The sequence below is a fragment of the Pipistrellus hanaki genome, assembly GCF_964339955.1.
Source record: "Pipistrellus hanaki genome assembly, chromosome: 4".
Lineage (NCBI taxonomy): Eukaryota > Metazoa > Chordata > Mammalia > Chiroptera > Vespertilionidae > Pipistrellus > Pipistrellus hanaki.
In genome coordinates, this window is record NC_140506.1 from 95,880,659 (window position 1) to 95,905,335 (window position 24,677).

Genomic DNA, 24,677 nt, shown 5'->3' on the forward strand with positions numbered 1-24,677 from the left:
TCTAGACACGTGGGCATTTTCCACAGGTCTATGATTATAAAGTGCTTTCCATTCTTTCCAACCCTTTTCCTATGCCATGTACTAATGCTGCTGCCCAGCTTTCAGAATTACTTGTCAGGACCACAGAATACCCAGGGAGAGTGTCACTGTTTGCCGGTACACATGGGCAGTTACTATCCATCTCCATCTCGAAAAAAGGTCTTTTAATATTGACTTAAACAATTGCTAAAACACCCCAAATCAGTTTGCTCATCACGGTCTTGTGTAAAATAGGTTTTACTTTAAATTATTCTGGTCTCTTGACTATTTCATAAGAGACTTGGTATAGGATTGGTGTATAAAATCTTGCAGTTGGCTTTATATTGTTTATTATGGGAATGTTCAGGCATACAAAAGTACAAAAAAAATAGTTGAATGGATCCCATAAGTACCTATCACCCAGTTTCAACAATTATCAACTCAACTTTATTTCATTCACAGCTCAGCTAGTGCCCCTCTGCCTCCTCACAGCCCCCGCCCCCCGATTACTAAACTTGGAAATTTCTACGCATAAATTTGCCAGGGAAGAGGCTCTGTGATATGCTAGGAAAAAAAATAAAGTTTAGACTTGGGAGTTGGAAATATTTGGGTTCACTTCCTAGTTCTAGTCCTTGGAAAAATTGTGTCACCTTCTTAGACCTGGTCTTCCTCCTCTTGAATGTGGAGGGTTGGTAGAAACTAGGCGAATACGACGTGAGTAACTTCAAATGTCAGTGTCAGGCACTGGTAACAACAAAAAGACTAAGACTCGCCCCTGTTCTCAAGGAACTAGGCTATCCTATATAATAAAAGCCCAACATGCTAAGTGTCCAGTTGGCCATTCAACCAATCAAAGTGTAATATGCTAATGATATGCTAAGGCCACTCAACTGCTTGCTATGACGTGCACTGACCACCAGGGGGCAGACACTCAGATCTGTAGGTTAGCTTGCTGCTGGGGTCTGGCTGATCTGGACTGAGCAAGATGAGCCAGACATATCCTGGAGCCCTCCCACGTTCCTCCCCGGCTGGCCAACCTGGTGGTCAGTGGCTCAGCCACAAGCCGGGCTGATGGCTGACGGGTACAGTGGCCCGCCTCTGTGGCAGTGCTAAGATGTCCCACTGACGGCTTAGGCCCGATACCAGTCAGACATCCCCTGAGGGCTTCCTGACTGTGAGGGGCCGGGCCTCTAGTTCTAGGATATCTTTTTTTGGTGCAAACTTTAATAAAGGTTGCCTAGAGCAGTTAGACAAAGATTCGGTGCTTCTGTCAGGACTCCATGGAACAAAGTGCTGTGGTGGCTTAGCGATGTCTGCGTGGAACTGGGGCTGAGGGATGACACCCGGGCTGAGAAGCAGCCCCGATGTGGGGTAAATGTATTCCCGCTACTCGTATGAAGACAACTAGTTCCCAGCATTCCATCAGTTATAAAACTCGGACAAGGGATGCAGTTGGTTGTGGAATCAAAGGTTAAACTCTTGCCATAAGATGTATTCTTATCTCCCTCAGGTATGCATTCAGGACCTCATCTCGCCCATCAATGTCTCCCTGAACTTCTCTCTCTGGGAGGAAGAAGGGACTCCGAGAGACCAGATGACGGTAAGGAGACATCAGCTGGGGGAATTGCTAGCAAATAGAGGAGAGTAGAAATTCAATTTAGCAACACTGTTATAGAGGAGTCTTGGTTTAAAGCAATAGGAACCTAATATGGCTTTCTTAAGCAGGAGAGGAATTTATGGGAGTTTGTATTTAAGGGAAATTTGGAAAAGCAAGATTGGGAAGAAGAGGAATCTGGGTGGAGGCTCTCAGGCCTCTCCAGGGCAAGAAATGATGGATGGACTCTTCAGGGCACACATCCCATTGGTCAGAACATAGTCACATGGTCACACCTGATTACAACAGGCCGAGAAACACATACGGTCATGTAACCAGATTTTTAAAACGGAGGCTCTACTTTATTTATTTAAAAATATTTTTTTTTATTGATTTCAGAGAGGAAGGGAGGGGGAGAGAGAGATAGAAATATCAGAGAGAATCATTGATCGGCTACCTCCTGCATGCCCCGCACTGAGGATTGAGCCCCAAATCCAGACATGCGCCATGTCCTTCCCTGGGCCCCTCCTGCTCATCCTTTAGACTTCACTGGAGAGGCCGTTCCTTCAGGAAGGCCACCCCCCACCCCCCACGTGATCTAAAGATTCCCCTGCCCACCGTAACCCTGAGGATGCCAGGTCGTTTCTCCCACAGACTGGGAGGGCAGAGTGTGCCCATTGGGTTCTTGGTGCATGCCCAGTGCCCGGCATGGGGCCTGGCCCAGAGCGGGAGCTCTGGAAATATTGCAAAGACTGACCTTGATCTAGAGAGCGGTTGCAGGGGGCGTTGGGGGTCCCAGAGGGAGCACAGAAGCAGTCACGAGCCGATGAGCCCAGAGGACATTCCTGCCAGGGAAGGAGATGGCCGGGAGGAGCTGTGGGGCTGTGTGGTCAGGCCTGGCCTCCTGTCCAGAGAGGGGATGGGCACCCTGGTCCGCAGCCCCCCAAGGAGCTACACCAGAAGAGGACTGCTCAGATGGCCTCGGGCTGATTCCGGGGGTGGGCCCTGCCCTGGGAGGGGCGACCACAGCTGGCCCAGCTGAGCCGAGCACTGAGCTACTCCCTGCCCCTCCACAAACTCTGATGCCTCAGCTAACCGCTCCTGCCCCCCTCCCCCCCCCATGTTCCAGGGCAAGGACATCCGGCCCATCCTGAGACCCGCGCCCCACTCAGAGACCAAGGAGGTGAGAGAGGAGAGTGGCTGACGGAGAGCCGGCGCCAGGCCCTCGCGGATCTGGGGCCTGAGCCTCCCAGTCCTTTCTTGCCTTCCAGATCCCTTTCGAGAAGAACTGTGGCGAGGACAAGAAATGCGAGGCCAACCTGCGGCTGTCCTTCTCCCCCGAGAGGTCCGTAAGGCTGCCCCCTGCTCCCCCCGGACGGCCAATCCCCCTCACTGGAGGTGGTAACTGGGCCTGTTTCCTTCCCTGAGAATGCCAGTCCCCGCGGCTCTCCTGTCAGGGTTGAACGCGGTTGCAAAGCGTCAGGCCTGCAGGCAGGAGCTGTTTCTGGAGTTTATTTTTTCTGGACTCCGGCAATGCCGCAAGCCCCGCCTCCGATCCCGCTTCCTTCACCTTAACCCCCATGACTTTCCCCGGTCTTCCCCCAGATCCAAGGCCCTGCGGCTGACCCCCTCGGCCAGCCTCGCCGTGGAGCTGACTCTGAGTAACTCGGGCGAAGACGCCTACTGGGTCCAGCTCCGCCTGGCTTTCCCCTGGGGACTGTCCTTCAGGAAAGTGGAGGTGCTCAAGGTGAGAGAGGCCGAGCCCCGGATCCCCTGCCCCTCTGGGCACCCAGCAGCCGGGCACGGGCAGCAAGCACAGGTCTTCGGGCCATAATTGGGGTCACAGCCCGATGGCCACCCTCAGTTGTGTGGCCTGAGATACAAGGTTCCCCTCTCTGAGTCTCAGATTCCACAACCACCAAATGGGGGTGAGGACACCCTCAGGGTGTGAGAGGGTCCCGTGGCAGAGGCTCTGGGACCCCCTGAGCAAGAACATGCGCACAGGGTCAGGGAGACCTCCCGCCCTCCTACAGGTGACCAATGGGTTTTGAGGCCTGGGTTGTCTTAAATACAACTTGCATTTTTAAAATTATGATTACAAAAGTAATACGTGATCCCCACAGAAACTCGGGAATTATAAAAACCCAGACTTCTACAGCTCAGCAATTACCACTTTGACTATTTTGGTATTTGTCCTTCTGTTTATACATACAAATTGCATCTCATATATGTGTGTGTGTGTGTATATATATATATACCATATATATATATATATATATATATATATATATACACACACACATACACACAAGAGGCCCAGTGCACAGATTCCTGGGGTCCCTCAGCCTGGCCTGCGGGGACCAGGCCAAAACTGGACTCCAACATCCCCCAAGAAGTCCCTGATTTCGAGAAGATGCAGGCCAGGCCGAAGGACTCCGTTGGTGCACAGTCGGGCAGGAAAGGACCGTGGAAGGGCTCCAGGGCATATCCAGTCCATCTTGCATAGTCCCAATTGGCCAGACCCCAACAGCAAGCTAACCTACTGGTTGGAGCATCTGCCCCCTGGTGGTCAGTGCACATCATACAGACTGGTCGAATGGTAGAACTAACAGTTAGAACTTAGCATATTAGGCTTTTATTATATAGGATTATATATTTTTATTGATTTCAGAGAAGAAGGGAGAGGGAGAGATAGAAACATCAATGATAAGAGAGAATTATTGAGCAGCTGCCTTCTGCTAACCCCCTACTGGAAATTAAGCCCTCAACCCAGGCATATGCCCTTGATTGGAGTCGAACCCAGGACTCTTCAGTCTGCAAGCCAATACTCTATCCACTGAGCCAAAAACAGTTAGGACAATTTATCAACTTATTTATTCTATATTTGTTTTTACTACAATGGCATTTCCCCCCATATTTTTTTTAATGTTTTTAGTGTGGTAAAATATGTGTGATATAAACGTTACCGTTTTAACCATACAGTTCAGTGGTCTTGGGTACGTTCATGATGTTGTGCAACCATCACCGAGATCTATTTGCAGAACTCTTTCATCATTTCAGAAGTTCTGTACCCTTAAGCAATAACTTCCTGTTCCCCTCTTCTGCCCCTGTGACTCTACTTTCTACCTCTGAATTTGCCTATTCTGGATATTGCTTACGAGAGGGATCATACACTTGTCCTTTTGTGCCTGTATGACTTCACTCACAATGACTTGTTGAGGTCCGTGTGACAGCACGTGTAACGTTCACTCACCTGAAGGCCAGGTGCTCTCCGGTGGCAGGGACAGAGCACACTCTCCCCCTCACCTGTCCGTGGACACTGGCCCGTTCTTACACAGCAGCACCCAGTGCTTCCCCAAGGGGCATCTAGCGGAGTGACAAAGAACTTGAGATGCCGAGTCAGACAGGCCTGTACTCCTGTCCCTGCCAGATCCCTGCCAGCTTCCTCCGCTGTGAGACCTTGAGCAAGTCACTCACCTCCCGGCCTCTGTTCCCTTATCGAGTTCCCTTCCCCACCTGCGGCCGACCCTGTCCTCGCAGGGTGTGATGACGAGGAATGGTGCTGCATTGCCTCCATCAGGCGCTTTAAAAATGGTGGCGGGAAGTGTCGCTGTAAGAGCAGCGTGACACCCTCCCAATATCCTCTCCTGTGACGGCATCACGATCGGCTGCACCATTCCTGCCTCTCTGAGGGGTTCTCCCTATTGTCAATACCCTGCACTAACTCTCGCTGTGCCCCTGTGCTTTGGCCCCACTCCAGAGAATGTGCCCAAAAGGGGCAGAGCTGAGGGTCGGCGGCCTCTGGGAACCCTTCGCCTTGGCCGCTAAAACACTCGTCCTCTCTCTCCTCACCCCAGCCCCACAGCCAGCTGCCTCTGAGCTGCCAGGAGCTGCCGGAGGAGGAGCCCCGGCTTCCCACCAGAGGCCTCTCCTGCAACGTGAGCTCCCCCATCTTTAAGGCCGGCAGCTCGGTGAGTGCTCAGGCCGGGCGGGCGGCGCAGTGAGCCCCCGTGGGCGGCAGCTCAGTGATGCCGTTATGAGGTTGGGTTGGGGGCTGTGTGGTGCCCCGGGGCTCAGGCCCTCCCTCACCTCCCGCCCCGCCAGGTTGTTATCCAGGTGATGTTTCACACGCTGCTGAACAGCTCCTGGGGGGACGCAGTCACGCTGGACGCCAATGTGAGCTGGTGAGCAGCCCAGGCAGCCACCACCCCGCCCGGACTCGGTGCCCTGCAGCTCAGGCCGAGCCCGCTCTTAACCGCCTCTCCCTGCCCCGCAGTGACAACGAGCAGCCGGGCCTCCTGGAGGACAACTCAGCCACCACCAGCGTCCCAGTCCTGTTCCCCATCAACATCCTCACGGAGGAGTGAGTCTCCCTCCCACCCAGGGCCCAGACCTTGCCTCCCCGCTGTCCCTCAAAGCCCCGCCCTGGTCCAGGGTCGTCCCCCGTCACCCCGGGGCCATCAGTTTTCAACGCACAAAAGAGCGAAGGCCCTTTAAGAGCTCTGAGTCAGATCACCGTTTTCTGGGGGATGAAAAGGCACAGGGGTGTGACCTCCACAGACCTGGGGCGGCACTGCTCCGCCCATGCTCTCACGGGGGGCTTTGGCGCCTGGGGAGCAGCTGCGCCCCCATTTCACCAATGAGCAAACGGAGGCTCAGAGTCCACGGCGGGGAAGCACTGGCGCCGGGCTCTGAGCTTGAGTCTGAGTCTAAGACCCAGCCGAGCTCGTTCTCCGCGGTGCCGGGCGCCCGGCCTTCCTGCCAGCGCTGCGGGCAGCGGTGGGCGAGAAGCGCTCAGGTGGCTCTGCCCGCTCAGCGCTGGCACTCGGATCACAGACCGAACTCCGCGCCCACGGGAGCAGTGGGCTTCAGGATATTGTGGAAGGAAGGCCCAGGGGGCCCAGGTTGGATTTTCGCATTTGCAGAAAAGGAGATGAAGCAGAAAGGTGGAGGAGCTCAGTGAGCTGAGCGCAGGGCCAGGCCTGAGCCAGGGTCTCCGGTGCTTCTGAAACCAATGCCGGACACAGTGACACTGTCAGACGCGCTATGACATTAGAGCTGGGAAGGATGGTGTGGGTGGAGGAGAGGTGGAAGGGGCAGGAAACCGGGGTTTGAACCGGGGTCTGGAACGTGAGGACCAGGCCAGGGAGGAGGGGACACTCCTCGGGGACAGCAGCCTGGAGAAGGCCTGGAGCAGCCAGCAGCCCGCAGATCTGGGAGCAGGAGCGGGGACTCAGGGGACGGCTGGTCTGTGCAGGGCCAGCAGGCAGCCAGACCGGGATCTGGCTTTGGACCTGACCTTGTGGGGGCTGGAAGCCTCTGATGGGTTCTGTGTGGTGAGTGGCAGGATCCAGGGTGCTGTGAGGAAGGGAAAGATGGGTGGCAGGCAGCCAGGGCTGGCGCACTTGCGCAGGCGATGAGCAGTGGCCAGCACGGGAGACCTGGGAGTGGAGTGTCTGGTGTGTCACTGAGCTCCTCCACTTTTCTGCTTCATCTGCCTGCTTGCTGGCTCCACAGGCCCCCTGGGTCCGGTCCTGGCCCTTCCCTGCAGGACTCTGGGCAAGAGGCTGCCCCCTCCCACCTGCCTTAGTCTCCGAAGGGAAATAGCGGGGCCTTGTAAGGATTCCGAGGTGCCAGCGAGGTCCCCACCAGTGCTGGCCACTCAGAGGCTTCTGTGGCCAGCCCTGGTTGCCTCTGGGTTGCTGTCCTCTCCACCTTCTACCTCCGCTCCTCTCTCCACAGCCAGGAAAGCTCCACACGCTACATAATCTTCACCCCCAAGGGGACCAAGACCCACCAGGTCAAACACGTCTACAAGGTACGAGCCGCAGCGCGGAGGGCCCTGACGGTCACGTCTGCGCAGCCCCCGGGACCGAGGCTGCAGGGCAGTTAGACGGGGTCTGGCGGGGGGCCCGGCCTCTGCTGTCCCCGGCCCTTTCTGCGCTCTCTCAGCCCGCCCGGCAGTCTTCCGGGACAGCACAGGCGGCTGGCTCTTTTGTACAAAATACTCAGGAAATGTTTCTTAAATGCAGTTGCCAAAACGAGCCTTTCCCAAGCCTCGTTGGCTAAATAATTCTTGCATCTAGCCTTGTTAAATGTCATTCATGCTTTTGCTCATTCAGAAAATGACTTTTCTTGAGGCCTGTTCTGTGCTGGTCTCTGTGCCAAGCAGTAGGGCAAGCGGGTGAAATAAATCACAGCTCCTGCTCTCAGAACCCACAGCCCCATGGACATACCGGCCCCTAGCAGACCCGTGGCCATCCCGCTGGGGGCGTGGAGCACTGTGGGAGCACAGGCGTGGGGAGCACAGGCGGGGGAGCGCCCTGTTCGTGAGGCAGACTTCCAGGATGGTATCTGAGCAGTGACTCGCAGGACGTGGGAGGTGTGCCACGGGGAGAAGGCAGAGAAGCACCTGGGACCCGCACATGTCACTGAGGACAGGGCGGGTGGTGCCCTCAGCCTGAGGAGTGGCCTCAGCCAGTGAGCACTGGGCTTGGAGGGCACGAGGGTGGCTGGCTTCAGGGCTCAGCAGCCACTTGTCCTCTGTACCAGGTGAAGATCCAGCCATTTGTCCATGACCCTCACGTGCCCGCCCTGGAGGCCTTGATCGGGGTGCCAGGGCCTCCGAGCGAAGGGCCCGTCAAACACACGTGGGCCGTGCAGATGGTGAGTGCTGCCGGAGGGGAGCACGCCCAGGGCTGAGGGGCTGGGTCGGAGCAGGTACAGACTGGGGAGGGAGTGAGGAGGGATGAGTCCTGCCCCCTCGGTGGTGTCTGAGTGCCAAGGGCCAGGCGGAGAGAACCGGAATGCCAGGGCCTGCCTGTGGGGCGGAGAGGAAGGCCAGTCCTCCCAGCTCTGGACTAACAGATCCTCATCCCTAGGAGCCTCCTGTCGCCTGTCACAGTGAGAGCCTGGAAAGGCCACCCAGCGTGGCTGAGGTAGGGACATGCGAGTAAGGGGGCGGGGGCCGCGTGCAGGCGGAAGATGGGCCCTCAGTCCCTGCTCTCCGTGTTCCCAGCAGCCTTGCCTGCCTGGAGCCCAGTTCCGCTGCCCAGTGGCCTTCCAGAGGGAGATCCTCGTCCGAGTGACCGGGACTGTGGAGCTGGTGGGGGAGATCAAGGTAGCGCTGCTGGCGAGACAGGAGGGGATGGGGGAGGGGATGGGGGTTCTCACCGATGTCTTTCTGCGTTTCCTGTTTTTACCTTGAAAAGTCCCGATGTTTATGCAGTTGCAGATGAAAGAGAACCATGACATGCTCCACGTTTGCAGGCTGTTTTCATGGTTCTTTATGGGGAACTCCTTCCAGCAGTGGGGGTGGCACACGGGGCTGCAGAACCCGCAGCCGGCCGGCTGCCATGCACCACTCGGACCCGTTCTCCTCCGCCTCCGCCCTAGGTGGAGGTGGGGCAGGAGTCAGCGGCACTTGGGCCTGTGCTCGGCCCTGATGCCTCCCCCTCCCACAGGCCTCCTCCATGATCAGCCTCTGCAGCTCCCTCTCCGTCTCCTTCAACAGCAGCAGGCACTTCCACCTCTACAGCAGCAACGCCTCCCTGGCCCAGGTATGCTCACCTCCCAGAGGCCCCGGAGCAGAGGTCAGCGGAGAGGCCCGAGGACAGGGGCAGAGCTGGCAGTGGCAGCCCAGGGGAGGTGTGGGCTGGCACAGGGGGAACTCCCACAGCCAGAGCACCGGCCTGGGCAAAGGCTCCGCGGAAGCCGAGGGCTCTCACCGCCGCTGGTGAGCAAGCAGACGGCGAGGCTACCTGGCCGAGATGCGTCAGTAAAGATGGATTTGGAGGCAGCTCAGCGAAGGGGCCCAGGCCCCAGGCAGAGCAGGACCGAAGGCCAAGGCGGGAGGCAGCAACGGCAGGGCCGGATTGAGAGGGGCGGGCAGGGTACGAGCAGAAGGCTCAGCACAGAAGGGAAGTTGCGGCTAAAGAGGTGAGCAGAGCACTTCAGGGAGGCTGTGCAGGCTGAGCTGCGATGCTGGCGTTGCCTCCTGGCGCGGAGGGCAGCCGCCTCGGACTGTGTGGTGTTCGCCAGCTCACGCTGGTGGCCGCGGCGGGGGTGTGTGGGGAGAGGGCCTGGGCCAGAGCCTGGTGCGACACAGTCCAGACTGGAGATTCGGAGACCTGGAGACTGAGGCCGGACTCACAAGACATCTGGGGGTGGGGCTTCTTCTCTGACTCCCCCCTCTGTCCTCCCAGGTCGTCCTGAAGGTGGACGTCGTATATGAGAAGGACATGCTCTATCTCTACGTGCTGAGCGGTGCCGGCGGGCTGCTGCTGCTGCTGCTGATTTTCCTGGCGCTCTACAAGGTGGGAGCTTCTGGAGGACGGGCCTGGCTGAGCAGAAGGGCGGGGGTGGGGAATGGCAGAGCCAGGAGGAGAATGGCGAGGCCAGGAGTATCAGTGCCTCTAAGGGTCTCAGCCTATTCCCACCTTCTACTGATAAGGCCACTGAGGCCCAGAGACTCCCCCCCTCACTCCCCGAGCCTGCCCAGGCAGGGTGGGGCCGGGGGGAGGAAGAAGCGCTCACCCACATATCCAGAGCCAGGCGCTGGGTGCAGAGGCGCGTGCCACAAGCAAGGCCCTGCCTCTGTGGGGCTCACAGTCTCTTGGGGGAGACACAGGGACACATGACGGGGGCTCCCCTGCGGGGCTGCGTGCTCTGGAGCCTGTGGCTCGGCAGCCTCGCGTGGGCCTCCGGGGAGCGGGCCGGGACTGGGATTGAAGGGGGAGTGGAAGTTAGCGAGAGGACGGGGCTGGAGGGCAGTGTGGCCTGGAAACATGCACACGTCCCAGGAAAGGACCTAAAATTAAAGTTTCTTTCTACTGAACCCCCAGAGGGCTGTCATTAAAACAACCTTTCTGTTTCTATCCCATAGGTTGTGGTTTTGTTGTCAACGTGTGTGTATGTGTGAGCGTGAGAGGGAAAAGTCAGCGTGTGTGTGTGTGTGTGTGTGTGTGTGTGTAGGAAACGCGAATGGATTAGACTGTGTTACCGCCTGGAAACTCATATTATCCCCAATGTTATACCTCAACGCCCTCCCGTCTGAGCTTCTCGCTTTGTAACCAGTGGTTCCCTGCCCTCCGGGTGCCCCACCGTGTATTTAGCACGTTCTCTGCTGGAGAACATTTAAATTGTTTGTAACTTACACCTGTTTCAAGGTTCTTGTTACCCACACCTTCGCTCACTGCTCCAAATATTCTTTCAAATCAATTCCCAGCCCTGGAGTCGCTGAGCCAAATAATGTATATGTTTGGAGCTTTCAACAGAGACCATATGACGCATACTAAGCGCTGTATAAGCATCGGCTCTTATTAATATTACTAGATATTGTAATATGCACCCCAAGCCACCCATCTAAAGTATTGGTACCTGGCGTTTTCCTGAGTCAAAAGAATGAACCAGTGGCCCTGGCTGGTTTGGCTCAGTGGATAGAGCATTAGCCTGCTGACTGAAGCGTCCCGGGTTTGGTTCTGATCAAGGGCACATACCTGGGTTGTGGGCTCAATCTCCAATACAATAAGGGACATGTAGGAGGGAGCCGGTCAATAATGATTCTCATCATTGATGTTTTTCTTTCTTTCTTTCTCTCCTTCTCCCTTTCTCTTTGAAATCAATCTATATGTAAATTTGTGTGTGTGTGTGTGTGTGTGTTTTAATGAACCAGGAAACGTACAGCTTTTTAGCATTTTGCAAAGACCCAGGTGTGGCGGACACTCTCACCCGTCCCTGGAGCGGACACCACGTGTCATGGCTCACACGGATAATTAACATGAAGGGTGCTTTCATGCTTTGCCTGGACCAGCTGTGCCCCATGGACGTCTGCTCACTCAGTCCCGCTCTTCCTACAGGTCGGCTTCTTCAAGCGGAACCTGAAGGAGAAGATGGAGGCCACCGCCGATGCCGCCAACGGGGTCCCCGGAGAAGGCCCCGGGCAGCTGGCGTCTGAGGAAGAGGCCACGGACCCGAGCTGCGTGGATCTCCTCCCCAAGGAGACGGCCCTGGACGGAGGCGGCACAGACTGAGCCAGGCTGGCACAGAGGGCCAGCGCCGGACTGGGGTGCTGGTGCCACTCTGCTCTGCCTGCATGTCACTGTGTCCTCTAGTCCAGTAGTCGCCAACCTTTCGGACCTCGCAGACCACTAGTTGGCGACCGCTGCTCTAGCCAGTCTGCCCCTGCTCAGCCCCCTGTTTCAGTCTTGAACATGGAGCTCACTCCTGCCTGCCCCCAAGGGACCGGCCAGGAAGCTGCCAAGGTGAGGCCTGTGGTTACCGGCTGGTCCTGGCTTGGCTTCCTCCCTGGAAGAGCGGCTGATCTAAATTTGGAGAAATAGTGACACTGCCAGCTCTCGACCCACCTGCCCGCGGCCCGCAGAGGCCTAGGCTCCCAGAGCCTTGCCCGCTCTCTCCTGCCCGGAGCCCGGCCTCCATTCTGCGCCAGAGAGCAGATCTGACCTGTGTCACCGCTCCTGCCGAAAACCCTGTGCTTTAGCTAGAGACCGGATTCCTTCCTGTGCCTCCCAAACCTGCAAAACAGCCTCAGGGGGCCCGCGCCAAAGGGCCCCTGCCTTCCCCCGCCTCCGGCAGAGCCCTCCCCCCTCCCTGCTAAGCTCCGGTTACACAGCTTTGTCCTGCCTCACTGCCTTCACCCAGCCTGTTCTGCCCCCTCATTCTTCCCTCTTCCTGGCTGACTCTCATCGGTCTTCAGATCTCTCTTTGAATGCTTTGTGTCCTACTCTGTTCTGTGCCCCAGGGCAGCCCGCCCTGGCTCATCTGGGTTCCCACACCATGCATGCTGACGCCAGCCTGCAATTGTCCGTCAGAGCTGGGATCCCATGTGTTCATTGTGAAGGATTCATTTCCTATCCGCGTCTCAGATCCAGCAGGAGCTCCAGGGTAGGCACTGTGCCTGGAATCCTGGTGATATCACAGGGCTGGCACGGAGTAGGTGCTTGACACATATCACTCCGTTAAGCAGGGAGCCTGTGGGAAATGGAGGGAGTTTGGATGGGACCATGGCATCCCTCTTAAGGCTCAGCCTTCCACAGCGCCTACTCCACAGCCCCACAGGACTCGGTCACACCCCACCGGCTCCCCTGTGAGACCTGAGCTCAGGGTGGGGACCTGGCCCCCAGTGCCAATAAATGGGAAAGTCTGTCTGATGTGGTGATGTTTCTGTGCTGGAGCCACGTTCCAGCCCCGCTCATTAAGTGAACATTTTCTTCTCAACCCTTTCGCTAAGAGGGGGCCCAAGCAGCTCTCATCTCTATTTATCTCTCTATCTCTCCATCTCCCTCCCTCCCTCTCTCTCTCTCTCTCTCTCTCTCTCTCTCTCTCTCTCTCTCTCTCTCTCTCTCTCATCTCTCTTTCTGTGAGGACCCTAAGACTGGCCTCACCTGCTATTGTGGGCTAGTTCAAAAGAGAAGCGGAGAGAGACACAGGAAGTGAGGAAGGCCGGGGAAGCACTGACAACTTACTAAGAGGTGAGAGCAGACCACTGGAGGTTTTGGAGCATCGCTTCCTGCTGGAACTCTGCATCCGGATTCTAGGAGGGACTCCAGCCTGCGTCTGGGCGAGCAATGGCTTCACCAGCGGAGCTTAACGGCCCCTCCACGGGGTCCTCTTCTCAGCCGTCCAATGAAGAAGGTTCCGGAAACCTTTCACCCCAACAGGACACAGAAGAATATGTACTGACAAGGAGTTATGGCCTGGTCTACATGAGGAAACGTGGAGTGAGAACCATGGCGAGTCTTAAAAGAGACCTCAAAGGCCTGTTTCCAATATGGCTGAGGCGAAGGAATGAGGCTATTCAAAACCGCAAGAAGAACAAGCATGAGCCAATAACTGATTGTGACTGTAGTGATTGCCAATCAAATCCAGGTCTTTCTGGTATTATTAAGGATTATGAAGCGGTTTTGGCTGCCTTGCCTAAGTGGCAAGAGTGTCAGCCTGAGGATTGATGGGTCTGGGGTTCAATTCCAGTCAAGGGCACGTGCTCAAGTGGGAAGCATTTGGAAGCAGCTGATCAATGATTCTATCTCATTGTTGATGTGTTTATCTCTCTCCCTCTCCCTGCCTCTGAAATCAATAATTATGTACAGGTATATAAAATAAAACCTTAAAAAAAAAGAATTATGCCATGGCATATACTGTATTCTTGTACTCATTTGAGTTGTAACACATTTTTTGAGACACTTTCAATTTTTAGTAGCAAATGTGTGTATAGGGCATCATTAATAAACTTCAGGCATATCTGAGCAAAAAAAAAAAAAAAAAAAAAAGGTGAGAGCAGACCAGACTCTCCCTTTTTTGAAATCCCTGAGGCTCCTCCTTTAGACGGACAGAGGGGCCAGTCACTGCTGCCCTCTCGTGGTCCCTTTTAACTCTGGACTATCACAGAACTACTAAGAGGACAGTGTCTGCAGGGGGAGCCTGTCAGGCTGTGCTCACTCACACGATGTTTCTTTGAATGCTTTGTGTCACACTCTGTTCTGTGCTCTGAGCACATGGGGTGAACATGCCTCAGGAAGCTTCACTCCATCGAGAAAAAAGTGGAAATATGCTTCCAGGTAGTGATAGGGCTGAGAGGAAATGAGTGAGGATACCAAGTGAGAGGGTGAGGGAGAGGGTCCGCTCAGGTGGGCGGCCAGGAAAGGAAAGGCTCTGTAAAGAGGTGACATTCTGTGACGGGGGGGGGGGGGGGGGGGGGAGTCCATATTCGCATCCAGGTTGGAAGCAAAAAAGCACAGATCTGGGAGGCTTGCCCTGGCCGGTGTGGCTCAGTTGGCTGGGTGGCATCCAGTGCAACAAAAGGTTGCTGGTTCGATTCCCAGTCAGGGCACATGCCCAGGGTTTCGAGCTCTGGAACATGTTTGGAAGTTTCCAGTAAGGGGGAGTGCAGGAAGCGGCCAACCACATCCATGCTTCTCTCTCTCCCTTCCTCTCTAAAGAGAAAATATTTTTAAAATTAATTGTTTTAAAACAATCTGGAGGCTTAGTTCAGGACCAGACCTGCCATCTCACCCCCAGGTCTCCCACCTTCCTTGCCAGCACCTGTCCTCGCAGAGCTGTGTCCTTCCCCACCGCCGCTGTGCCTTCGCACATGCTGTCCCCTCACTGGCACGTGCAGTTCCACCCTTTTCCAGCCAGGAACACCCTCCGGCTTCACAGCTGTTCTCAATCCCACAGTTCCTGGGCAGAAGTACCCAGCCCACAGCACGTTGTTCATACCTCATTGGAGCACATCACACTGACTGTGTGGGCTCCTGTCTCGAGAGTAGGAGGTTCTGGAAGGCAGGTCGCGGGCCTCACTCGGGTATGTTGCCAACGATGACCCTCACCAGGGCTGGCACAAAGGAAGCCTTCGTTCAGTGTGGCCCTCAAATGTTTTGGTTTCAGGACCTCTTTATACTCAGGGATTATTGAGGATCCCCAAAGGGCCTTTTTTTTTTTTTTTTTTTTTTTTTTTTTATTTTTTTTTACATGGGTTACATCTAGTTGCATCCAGTTAGAAATTAAATGGAGATAAATGTGAGTCGTAACATGCAAGCCTACATGCCACACAGCACATGCGAGTGATGAATCTGCCATGACGAAGCACGCACCTCCAGGAAACACTCCACTCACGGGAGGGAGATGGTGACAAAATGACATCTTAGTGTTGATACGAAAGGAGGCAAACCCAGTCAGCCCTGGGTCTGAATCCAGCTCTGCTGTGTGGTGTGGGGCAATTATTCTCTCTGGGACTCATTTCTTCATCTGTAAAATAGAAATAACTGTACAGGGGTGGGCAGAAGTAGATTTGCAGTTATTTGTATGCAAAATAATAAATAAGGATTTCTCGAGAGAATCCAAGATGGCTGCTCGGGTAGGCAACTAGCCGCAGCCGCACACAACAATTTTAATAAAATACAACTAAAATATAAAATGGACATTACCCAGAACTACAGGAAAGTCGACTGACTGGAAATCCTACAACAAGAAGCAAGGAGAAAACCAGAAGGAAACACGGAGGAGCTGTAAAAGCCTAAGGTACGGAGACACGCGGCGCGGGCGGAGAGGACGGAGCCGGAGAGGAGGGAGGCCGAGTGCCTGGCGGGCATTCCCAAGCGGGAAGGAGAGAAAACTCCGACTGTGCTGGGCCCCTGACTGCTCTGAACCCCCGTTCTGGGCCAGACCCCGGGGACTCAGGCTCAGCCAGAGGGAGCTGGGCTGTAAGTCGGAACCCCGGGGTAGCGGAGAAAGGAGGTCCCGGAGGCGCGCACACAGCGAGCAGAGAAGGGACGGCCGGCTGTGCCGCGGGATTGCCCTGACGGGAAGGAGACTGGGGCTCCAGACTGCTGTGAACGCCACCTCCAACTCCACTTCCAACTGAACTGAACCCCAATACCGGGCTCATTGGGGGAGAGCATAGACTGTTTGGCAGCAGGCGAAAATCGAGGGCACCTTTCTCTCAGAGGCGCCGGCAGCGAGCACTGAAGGACCCGCATAGGGCGGGGCTGACGGAAGCCAAAGCTGCAGGCTCCACCCTGAAATCCCGTCCCATCTGTAACTGCGAAATGCGACAACAAAATAGATCACAAACGAAAGAAATGGAGGACAAAAAGCGTCTGGATATAGAGTTCAAATCTACGCTTATAAGGTTTTTCAAGAATTTCCTAGAAAAGATGGATAAGGCCTATGAGGATATGAAAAGAGACCATCAAGAAATGATAAGGGAACAACAAGAAATAAAGAATACATTGTCTGAAATAAAAAATATTCTACAGAGTCCTAAAAACAGAAGGGAAGATCGCAAGAATCAAGTCAAAGATTTGGAACATAAAGAGCCAGAAGACACTCCTCCACAGAAGCTAGAAGGCAAGAGAATCCAGAAAATTGAAGATAATGTAAGAAACCTCTGGGACAACTTCAAGCGAACCAACATCAGAATTATGGGGGTTCCAGAAGATGAGAGAGAGCAAGATATCGAAAACATACTGAAAGAAATAGTGACAGAAAACTTCCCCCACCTGGTGAAAGAATTTGACTTACAAGTCCAGGAAGTGCACAGAACTCCAAACAAAAGGAATCCAAAGAGGACCACACCGAGACACATCATTATTAAAATTCCAAGAGCAAAAGATAAAGAGAGAATATTAAAAGAAGCAAGAGCAAAGAAGGTAGTAACTTATAAAGGAGCACCTATACGATTGTCAGCTGACTTCTCAACAGAAACCATGCAGGCCAGAAGGGAATGGCAAGAAATATACAAGGTGATGAATAGCAAGAACCTACAGCCAAAAATAAGCTACCCAGCGAAGCTATCACTCAGAATCGAAGGCCAGATAAAGAGCTTCACTAATAAAAAAAAGCTAAAGGAGTTCATCACCACCAAACCAGAATTATATGAATTGCTGAAGGGGGTTCTTTCAGAAGAGAAAGTAAACGAAGATAAAAATTATGAACAACAAATACGTAATTATCAACAAGTGAATCTAAAAACCAAGGAAATTTAAAAAATCTGATGAGCAATATTAACTGTTGAATATAATAGAATCAGAGGTATGGAAGGGGAGTGAACTGACGATTCTTGGGGAAAAGGGGAGAGGGGGGCGTGGGAAGAGACTGAACATAAACTGTGCACCTATGGATGAGGACAATGGGGAGAGGGGAAAGGGCAGAGGGTGGGGTGGGAACCTGGTGGAGGAGAGCAATGGTGGGGAGGGGGGAAGGAACATTTGTAATAATATGAAAAATAAAAACTTATTAAAAAAAAAAAAAAAAAGACAGCTAAAAAAAAATAAAATAAAAAATAATAAATAACAATACAAGAATAAACTCTGTGTTTCACATACTCAAAACTGTGCATCTACTTTTGCTCCATCTCAGAGCTGTGATGAGCCTTAAATAGCACTTGGAAACTGTGGGTCCCTGTTCCCAGCCCAGCAGCCTGATAACTGGGCAGAGTAGTGGTTTAGTGTGCAGGATGGTGTGGTACAAGCAGCATCCTGGACCACAAGTCAAGACAGCTGCTGCTGGAGTTCTGGTTCTCCCACCGTGATCTTGGGAAGACGCATGCTCTTCCTGGGTCTGGTCTGCCCAACCTGGGATCTGGAGGTACCTCGGGAATTGTCACAAGAGAAAGGGGTGGGGGCTGAGCAGCTGAGCCCCACCCTCATTTGATCAGCTTTTATATACTAATGAGAGGCCGGTGCACAATATTCATGCACAGTGGGGTGGGGGGATTCCTTCATCCCAGCCTGCACCCTCTCCAATCCGGGATCCCTTTGGGGATATCCGACTGTCAGCAGTCAGACATCCCTCTCACAATCCTGGACTGCTGGCTCCTAATTGCTTACCTGCCTGCCTGCCTGATTGCCCCCCAACTGCTCCCTCCCTGCCAGCCTGGTCACTCTTAACTGCGCCCCCCCTGCTGACCTAGTCATCCCTTATTGCCCCCCTAATGGCCTGGTCACCCCACACAGCCTGCTGTTCAGTTGTTTGGTTGTCCCTCACTAACTCCCCTGCTGACCTGGTTGTAGGCAGCCATCTTGTGAGGGTGTGAGAGTTCATTTGCATATTACCTCTTTATTATATAGTACTAGATGCCCGGTGCACGAAATTCGTGCACAGGGTGGGGGGGAGTTCAGGGGTGTTCCTCAGCCCAACCTGCACCCTCTCCAATCTGGGACCCCTTGGGGGATGTACGACTACCTGTTTAGGCCTGATCCATGGGACAGGCAGTCAGACATCCCTTTCACAATCTAGGACTGTTGGCTCCCAACTATTCACCTGCCTGCCTTCCTGATTGCCCCTAACTACTTCTGCCTGCCAGCCTGATCACTCCCTAACCACTCCCCTGCCAGCCTGATTGATGCCTAACTGCTCCCCTGCCAGCCTGATCATCCCCAACTGCCCTCCCTTGACACCCTGGTCACCCCAAAATGCCCTCCTTTGCATATTCCCTCTTTATTAGATAGGAGTGTGTAAGAGGCAGCTGATCGATGTTTCTCTGTCATGGATGTTTCTAGCTCTCTATCCCTTTTCCTTTCTCTCTGTAAAAAATCAATTATATATATATATATATATATATATATATATATATATATATAATTTTTTTTTTTTTTAAGAAACATTTAAGATTCCTCTATATCTGCCTGGCTAGTGTGACTCAATGGTTTAGACCCCAGGCTGCCACTGCTGGAAGGGGATCACGCCCTGTCCAGGCTGAGACCCCAGCCCAGGCAACCATCTCAAGGTGGGGATCTCTAGGTGGGGTGCGTGGCCCTAATCCAGGCTGCCACCGCTGTCCTGAAGATGGCATGGCAGGGGTATGTGGCCCTGCTGTCCTGAGACCCCAGCCCAGGCTGCCACTGGACTGAAGATCGTGCAGTGGGGGTGCATGGCCCTGCTGGCCTGAGATCCCAGCACAGGCTGCTGCTGCTGCCTGGGGATCGTGCAAGGCGCTGGCACCTCTCAGCTGGACACCCCAGGCTGTGGCCACTGGGCGGGGATCGCTGAGTGGATGGCAGGTGCCTCCCTGCTAGACACCCTGGACTGCTGCCACTGGGCGGACTTGGGGACTCCTGCAGGGCTAAGAGGACTGAGCACCACCATCTTGTGGCTACGGGCACCGCCATTTTGTTGTGGAGTGATGGTTAATTTGCATATTACTCTTTTATTAGATAGGATGTTTTGTGTGTACAAGCTACTTTATCAATTAAGCACCACAAGCACCGTGACCAGCTTAAAAGGGTATGAACATATTTGGAAGCTGAAAAAAGAATCAACTCCAAAATATGAAAATTAAATTGTGTAATAGAAAAAAACACTTAAGTAATGTCTCCAAATATAGTATTTCAGGTAGTGAAATGCAGTTCTATGTATATACTTACATATGTGAACTATATTACATATAGGAGTCAGAGTATTTTAATATTTGAAATTTTGTATGGTAGGGTGTCTGTATAAAAATGTGCATAGTGTTTATAAAGATCTTTAAGAGACAGATTTTAATTTAAGGGTTCTATTTCCAAAAATAATGAAAACTTTGAAAACCACTAAACACAACCAAACTCTACAGAACCACACCATCTCCCAGGCCCCTTCCAGGGCTTGCGGATGGAGAGGCCAGATTGAGATGTGCTTGGAGAAGTGGCTCACTCCTGACAAGCTCTAAGGCCCTGAGGACGGCATGGGGGTGGGGATGATGTCGGGATCCTGAGGCCCTGGAGACCCCATAGAGCAGGGGTCTTCAAACTACGGCCCGCGGGCCACATGCGGCCCGCAGAGGAGTCTGATCCGGCCCGCTAGGTTTTTTGGGCAGTGAGCGCAGCCGAGGTGTTACAGTAGGAATTAGTAGTTCATATAGTCCGGCCCTCCAGCTCTCTGAGGGACCGTGATCTGGCCCCCACTTTAAAAAGTTTGAGGACCCCTGCCATAGAGCAATGACTCCCCGCCTGCCTTGAGGCCAAGCTGGGGCCAGGTGGAGCCAGGTGGACCTGGTCGAATGTCTTATCTGCCTCTAAGTCACAGAGTAACTCTGAACAGGCCACTTAGTTCTGTGAGCTCCGTTTTCCTCATCTGTGAAATAAATAGACCTCCACAGGGCACTGTCAGGCCCTTCGCAGTTCATCTCAAGATGTGCCTAGCAGCCAGGTGCCTCCCCAAGGCATGGCCTGTCCCCTCGGCTAAGGTATCACAGGCCACACCCCAGAATCCTCCCTCACCTCCCCCCCATCCCATCCCCCATCCCCAATCACTGATGGCATCAACTTCCCATCCTTTCCTAAGGAGCCAGTGTTAGGAGGGCTGAGGCTCTGAGGGAAAGTAGGATAAAGATGGTGTGGTAACAGGGTGATCCCACGGAAAGGTTCAGGGGTCCCAAAAAGGAGGACGAGCTGTGGCAAATCAGGCCAGCCTGGGGGGTGGCTCTTAACCGCTGACATCCAGCCCTCGTACTGGGTCCAATACAGAGACCCCTGTGGATGGGTCTGAAACTCGAAGTCCTGGTCAGAGGCAGGATCTGCAGAGCATGGCTAGAGGCTGCAGCTGGTGGGGTGTGGGGCTGGGGAGTGGGGTGGGGGAGCGGCTCAGCTGGGGAGGAATGGTCCACGGGCTCCTTGCCCAGATATGAGAATCAGGGTCTGTTTTCTGGCCCAAGGGCAGACCCTCCCTGTTTGGGAAGAGGGACAGCCACAGAGTGGAAAGGCTTTCTCAAACCCACAACAGGCTCCTCTGTGTCTGTGCAGCATTCAAAGCGTGGACGATGACTGGGGCAGATACGGGCAAGTCACTTCTCCTGGGCCTCCAAGCCAGTGAAACCCTGACTTACTGCAACAGCACTTCCCAGATGCGGCCCTGTGGCTCCACTGGCTCTTCAGTTATGACCCAGTGCCTCCCACTGCCCATGCACACACTTTGAGGACAAAGCTCTTTAACCACATAGAGGTTTTTATTGAACTCAAATCCAGGGGCTCCAAAGCCTGAGGAAGACAAGGGAGACTGGGGTTTGCACTCAGAGGCCCAGGCCCCACTCTGGGCTTCACTCCCCATCCCACCTCCCCTCACCTCTTCCTGACTCAACAAGGGTCTCAGTAGCTACGGAACTAAGCTACCCCGCTCTAACTAAGTAACCCTCCCCCCCTCTCCCTCCCCCGTCTAGCAATTTGCCAAGCAGGCGGACACGAAGGGGCATGCTGCTGCTGAGGCCAGGTCTCTGTTGACCTCTTTCTGGATTCTTCCAGAGCCTCCTGCTGCCTGTTTGGCCTACCTCCAACCCCTCATTACCCATTTCCCATAAATCTCCAGGGCATATAACTTTCTCCTCCCTAGCCCCCTCTCCTCCTAGAATCCTCAACTCCTCCAGCTTCCCCACTATTCTAAAGGTTTCTCTAACTCCGTCCCCTCCTCTTCTGCCCACCACTTCCCCACCCCACAGGGCCCCCGGTCAGCGACGGCCAGCGGCGTGGGTCCGCTGGTGGCGGATGAGGTCGGAGCTCTGCGAGAAGGCCTTTCCACAGTCATCGCACTTGTAGGGCCGCTCCCCGCTGTGGACGCGGTGGTGCTGCAGCAGCGTGGAGGAGCGGCAGAAGCCCTTGCCGCACACCGCACACCGGTAGGGCCGCTCGCCGGTGTGGGAGCGCTGGTGCTGAATCAGCGTGGAGGAGCGGTTGAAGGTCTTCCCGCAATCGGGGCAGCTGTAGGTGCGGCCGGGCAGGTGGGTGCGGGCGTGGATGGCCAGCACGGAGCTCTGGCCGAAACGCTTGCCGCACTCGGGGCACTTAAAAGGCTTCTCGCGGGCGTGGCTGCGGGCGTGGGGGATAAGTGCCGAGCGCTGGGAGAAGCTCTTGCCGCAGATGCCGCAGCTGAAGGGCCTTTGCCCGGTGTGCACCCTCTGGTGACTGCGCAGGGAGGAGTTCTGGCTGTAGCACTTGCCACACTCGGGGCAGCTGTAGGGCCGCTCGTGGCTGTGCGTGCGCTGGTGCCGCAGGAGGTAGGAGCTGTCTCCGAAGGCCTTGCCGCAGTGAGGGCACTTGTAGGGCTTCTGACCAGAGTGAGTGCGCTGGTGGCGAAGCAGGTAAGAGCTGTCGGCGAAGGCCTTGCCACAGCGGGGACACTTGTAGGGCCGCTCCCCCGTGTGGGTGCGCTGGTGTTTGATGAGGTCGGAGCTCTGAGAGAAGGCCTTGCTGCAGACCTCACATTTATAGGGCTTTTCACCCGTGTGGATTCGCTGGTGCTGGATCAGGGTGGAGCCCCGGCCGAAGCTCTTCCCACAGATGCCACAGATGTTAGGCCGAGGGCCCTGTCCACCCCTGGCCCGGCCACCCCGCCGGCCCGAACCCCGCAGGGTTCCTGTCAGGCCCAGAGGATTCTGGAGCATCTCAAACTGGGGTGTAGTCAGCAGGGCCCCTGTGGGCATCTCAAAAGGTGGCCCCAGGGGAAGGCCTGCTGCGGGCTGCTCCCCAAACCCCTGTGTGAAGGAGTCCAAGGGATGGTCTCCCAGGGGGACGCTCAAGGGATCCTTCTCCTCGGGATTGAGAAGCATCTCTGCACCTTCCTGGAATTTGGAAGTTTGAGCTTCAAATTCGGGGCTTTGGGTTTTGAACTCGGGGCTCCGGGACTCATACCCAGGGCTCCGGGGCTCACACCCAGGGCTTTGGGGCTCATACCCAGTAGGGCTTTGTGGTTCAAACTCAGGGCTCTCAGAATCTGAATCAGGGGTTCTGGGTGCAAATTCGGGGCTTGGGGGCACAAACCCAGGGCTTGGACACTCAAAACCTGGGCTTTCAGGCTCAAACCTGGGGCTCTGGGGTTCAAACTCTGGGCTTTGTGACTCAAACCCAGGGCTCTGGGGTTCAAGCCCAAAAGGTATCTCTTCGACCTCATAGTCCCCAGTGCTTTCTTGCTGAGAAATTTCCTCTTCCTCATTCTCACGCATGTTGCCTGCAGGATCAGAGAATTACAGAAAACCCAGATTGTGTGGCGCCTGGAAGGTCGCTGGGTCCCACCATTAATTAGCTGCACAAACGTCTCCCTGCTCCTCAAACATGGTCGCTGGCCCCTGTGCAGGTGCTGAAATTCCCACCTTCCCCACGGCACACCCAGGACACCCAGTCCCCGCCCCCACCTCCTCCGAGTCCCAGGGGTCCAAATCCCCCTTCCCTTCCCACCCACGGACTACAGCCCCCTCCCCCGTCCCAGGCACGGTCCTTGGAGGGGCGCTTCCTCCCTCACCTTTGAGGAACCCTTCGGGCCCCACTTCGTCAGGACTTTGCACATCCCGGGGTTCGAGGCCCCACGGCGACGCCTCCCGTTCCATCCCCGCTGGCTCCCAGCGCGGCGGCGGCGGCGATGGCGGAGCGATCCTACGACCCGGCCTGAGTGCCCCGAGACCCAGGCCCTCGCCGCCCGCCCCCTCAGCGACGCCCAGGGGATCCGGCGGCCCAGCCCCAGCCCCCAAGGCCGGACGTCTTGACCCTGGGCCTCTCTGGCCGGCCGGCCGGGCCCCTCCCCTGCCCTCCCCGGAGCCCCGCCTCCACCCACAAGGTCTCCGCTGGCTTTGGGCCCTCACAGGCCCCCACGCGCGGTGTCCTCGGAGGTGGGGGGCACTTCACGACTAGCCCTGCTGCCCCCAGGCCCGGCTGCCCGCGCGAGACCCCGCCGTCTGGCCCCCAGCCCCAGGCCGGGCTGCGGCTGCGACCCCTCCCCCCGCACAGGAAGTGTCCGTCCGCGGCCAGTTCCCCCGGTGGCTCGCGCCGCGGCCTCTCTAGGAGCGGCTGGAGGCGGAAACTCGTTGGCATTAACCCTGGGCTGGATGGCCCCGCCGCTGAGGTGGGCGAGGACGAAGCGTCCTGGAGCCGGCGGGAGGGCCTGGGGCAATTTGTGTGCCTGTGTCCCAGGTCTCCGTCCGCCCGGGGGTCTGTCTGTCCTCCACTGGACTCTGCACCCGTCAGTGACTGCGGCCAAGGGCGAGGTGACAAGCGAGACCAAGGTCAGGGGAAGGAGCGACGCTGCCCGGCGCCAGCGGGGGCGGCGTCTAGCTCCCCTCGCTCTCGGGCCTCGGGGTCAGCTCCGGCCGCGCCTCGGAAACCTGGACGGGCCCCCGCCCCTCCCTGAACTCATGGGAACTCCGGGACACCCCCACACTCCCGCTAGAATTCCACTGCCCCCGCCGGCGGGCCTACCCGCACTGCTCTTCATTTCCACCCTCCCCACCCGGTCCCGCTGGGCTAGGATCGTTGCCAAGGGAACAGCTCCGCCTCGGGTTCCCAGAGGCACCGCCCCTACCGCTCAGAGCGCTCAGCGATTGGCCAGCAAAGCTCGCGCTCTCCCCGCCCCGCCTCCTCCCACTACACCGTCTGCTCGGCGCTATTGGTCCCGGGGAACGCGAGGCTCCTTTCTGATTGGCTGGAAGGTGCGCAGGCCGGCCCACCTCCCACGTCCGACCGAAGTGCCTGCGGGAAGAGTGGGCGGGACCTGCCTGGCGTCTCCCCTGGAGCTGGGCCTCTGCTTTCAGAACTTTACTCGCCCCCGTTTTCCCTTGATGTTTTATCTTTCTGAAGAATGGGAGGCTGGA

General features: G+C 55.6%; 2 protein-coding genes across 4 annotated transcripts in view; one reads left to right on the forward strand and one right to left on the reverse strand.

Annotated features, from left to right (window-relative positions):
* The window catches only part of ITGAL (integrin subunit alpha L), a 32,561-nt gene extending 18,255 nt beyond the window's left edge, over window positions 1–14,306 (forward strand). The window contains exons 18-32 of one of the 3 annotated variants that reach the window (XR_014794852.1): window positions 1,529–1,618; window positions 2,742–2,795; window positions 2,884–2,957; window positions 3,218–3,359; window positions 5,470–5,583; window positions 5,717–5,796; window positions 5,889–5,975; window positions 7,355–7,430; window positions 8,165–8,278; window positions 8,494–8,550; window positions 8,631–8,732; window positions 9,076–9,171; window positions 9,817–9,927; window positions 11,470–13,101; window positions 13,901–14,306. Coding sequence is in view for 2 of the 3 variants with exons in the window: in XM_084881838.1 (XP_084737964.1) it covers window positions 1,529–1,618; window positions 2,742–2,795; window positions 2,884–2,957; window positions 3,218–3,359; window positions 5,470–5,583; window positions 5,717–5,796; window positions 5,889–5,975; window positions 7,355–7,430; window positions 8,165–8,278; window positions 8,494–8,550; window positions 8,631–8,732; window positions 9,076–9,171; window positions 9,817–9,927; window positions 11,470–11,643 (1,371 nt within the window). In the remaining variant the exon portion in view is untranslated. Of the gene's footprint in view, window positions 1–1,528; window positions 1,619–2,741; window positions 2,796–2,883; window positions 2,958–3,217; window positions 3,360–5,469; window positions 5,584–5,716; window positions 5,797–5,888; window positions 5,976–7,354; window positions 7,431–8,164; window positions 8,279–8,493; window positions 8,551–8,630; window positions 8,733–9,075; window positions 9,172–9,816; window positions 9,928–11,469; window positions 13,774–13,900 lie in introns of those variants that run through there. The other 2 variants (XM_084881838.1, XM_084881839.1) reach the window with 2 other exon arrangements.
* A 6,728-nt stretch (window positions 14,307–21,034) lies between these two features.
* Window positions 21,035–24,313, reverse strand: ZNF768 (zinc finger protein 768). Its single transcript, XM_084883037.1, has 2 exons — window positions 23,336–24,313; window positions 21,035–23,044 (listed from the first exon to the last, which is right to left on the reverse strand). Exons 1-2 carry the CDS (start codon window positions 23,418–23,420, stop codon window positions 21,549–21,551), a joined length of 1,581 nt encoding a protein of 526 aa, XP_084739163.1. The 5' UTR covers window positions 23,421–24,313; the 3' UTR covers window positions 21,035–21,548.
* Between the last annotated feature and the right edge of the window lie 364 nt (window positions 24,314–24,677).

What these genes read in the sequence shown, in the direction of transcription:
- ZNF768 (XM_084883037.1), bottom strand. Translation starts at nt 23,420, where the DNA reads ATGGAACGGGAGGCGTCGCCGTGGGGCCTCGAACCCCGGGATGTGCAA. An exon ending in GCCCGAAGGGTTCCTCAAAG is followed by an intron (nt 23,045 to 23,335) that starts GTGAGGGAGGAA and finishes CTGATCCTGCAG; the next exon opens with GCAACATGCGTGAGAATGAG.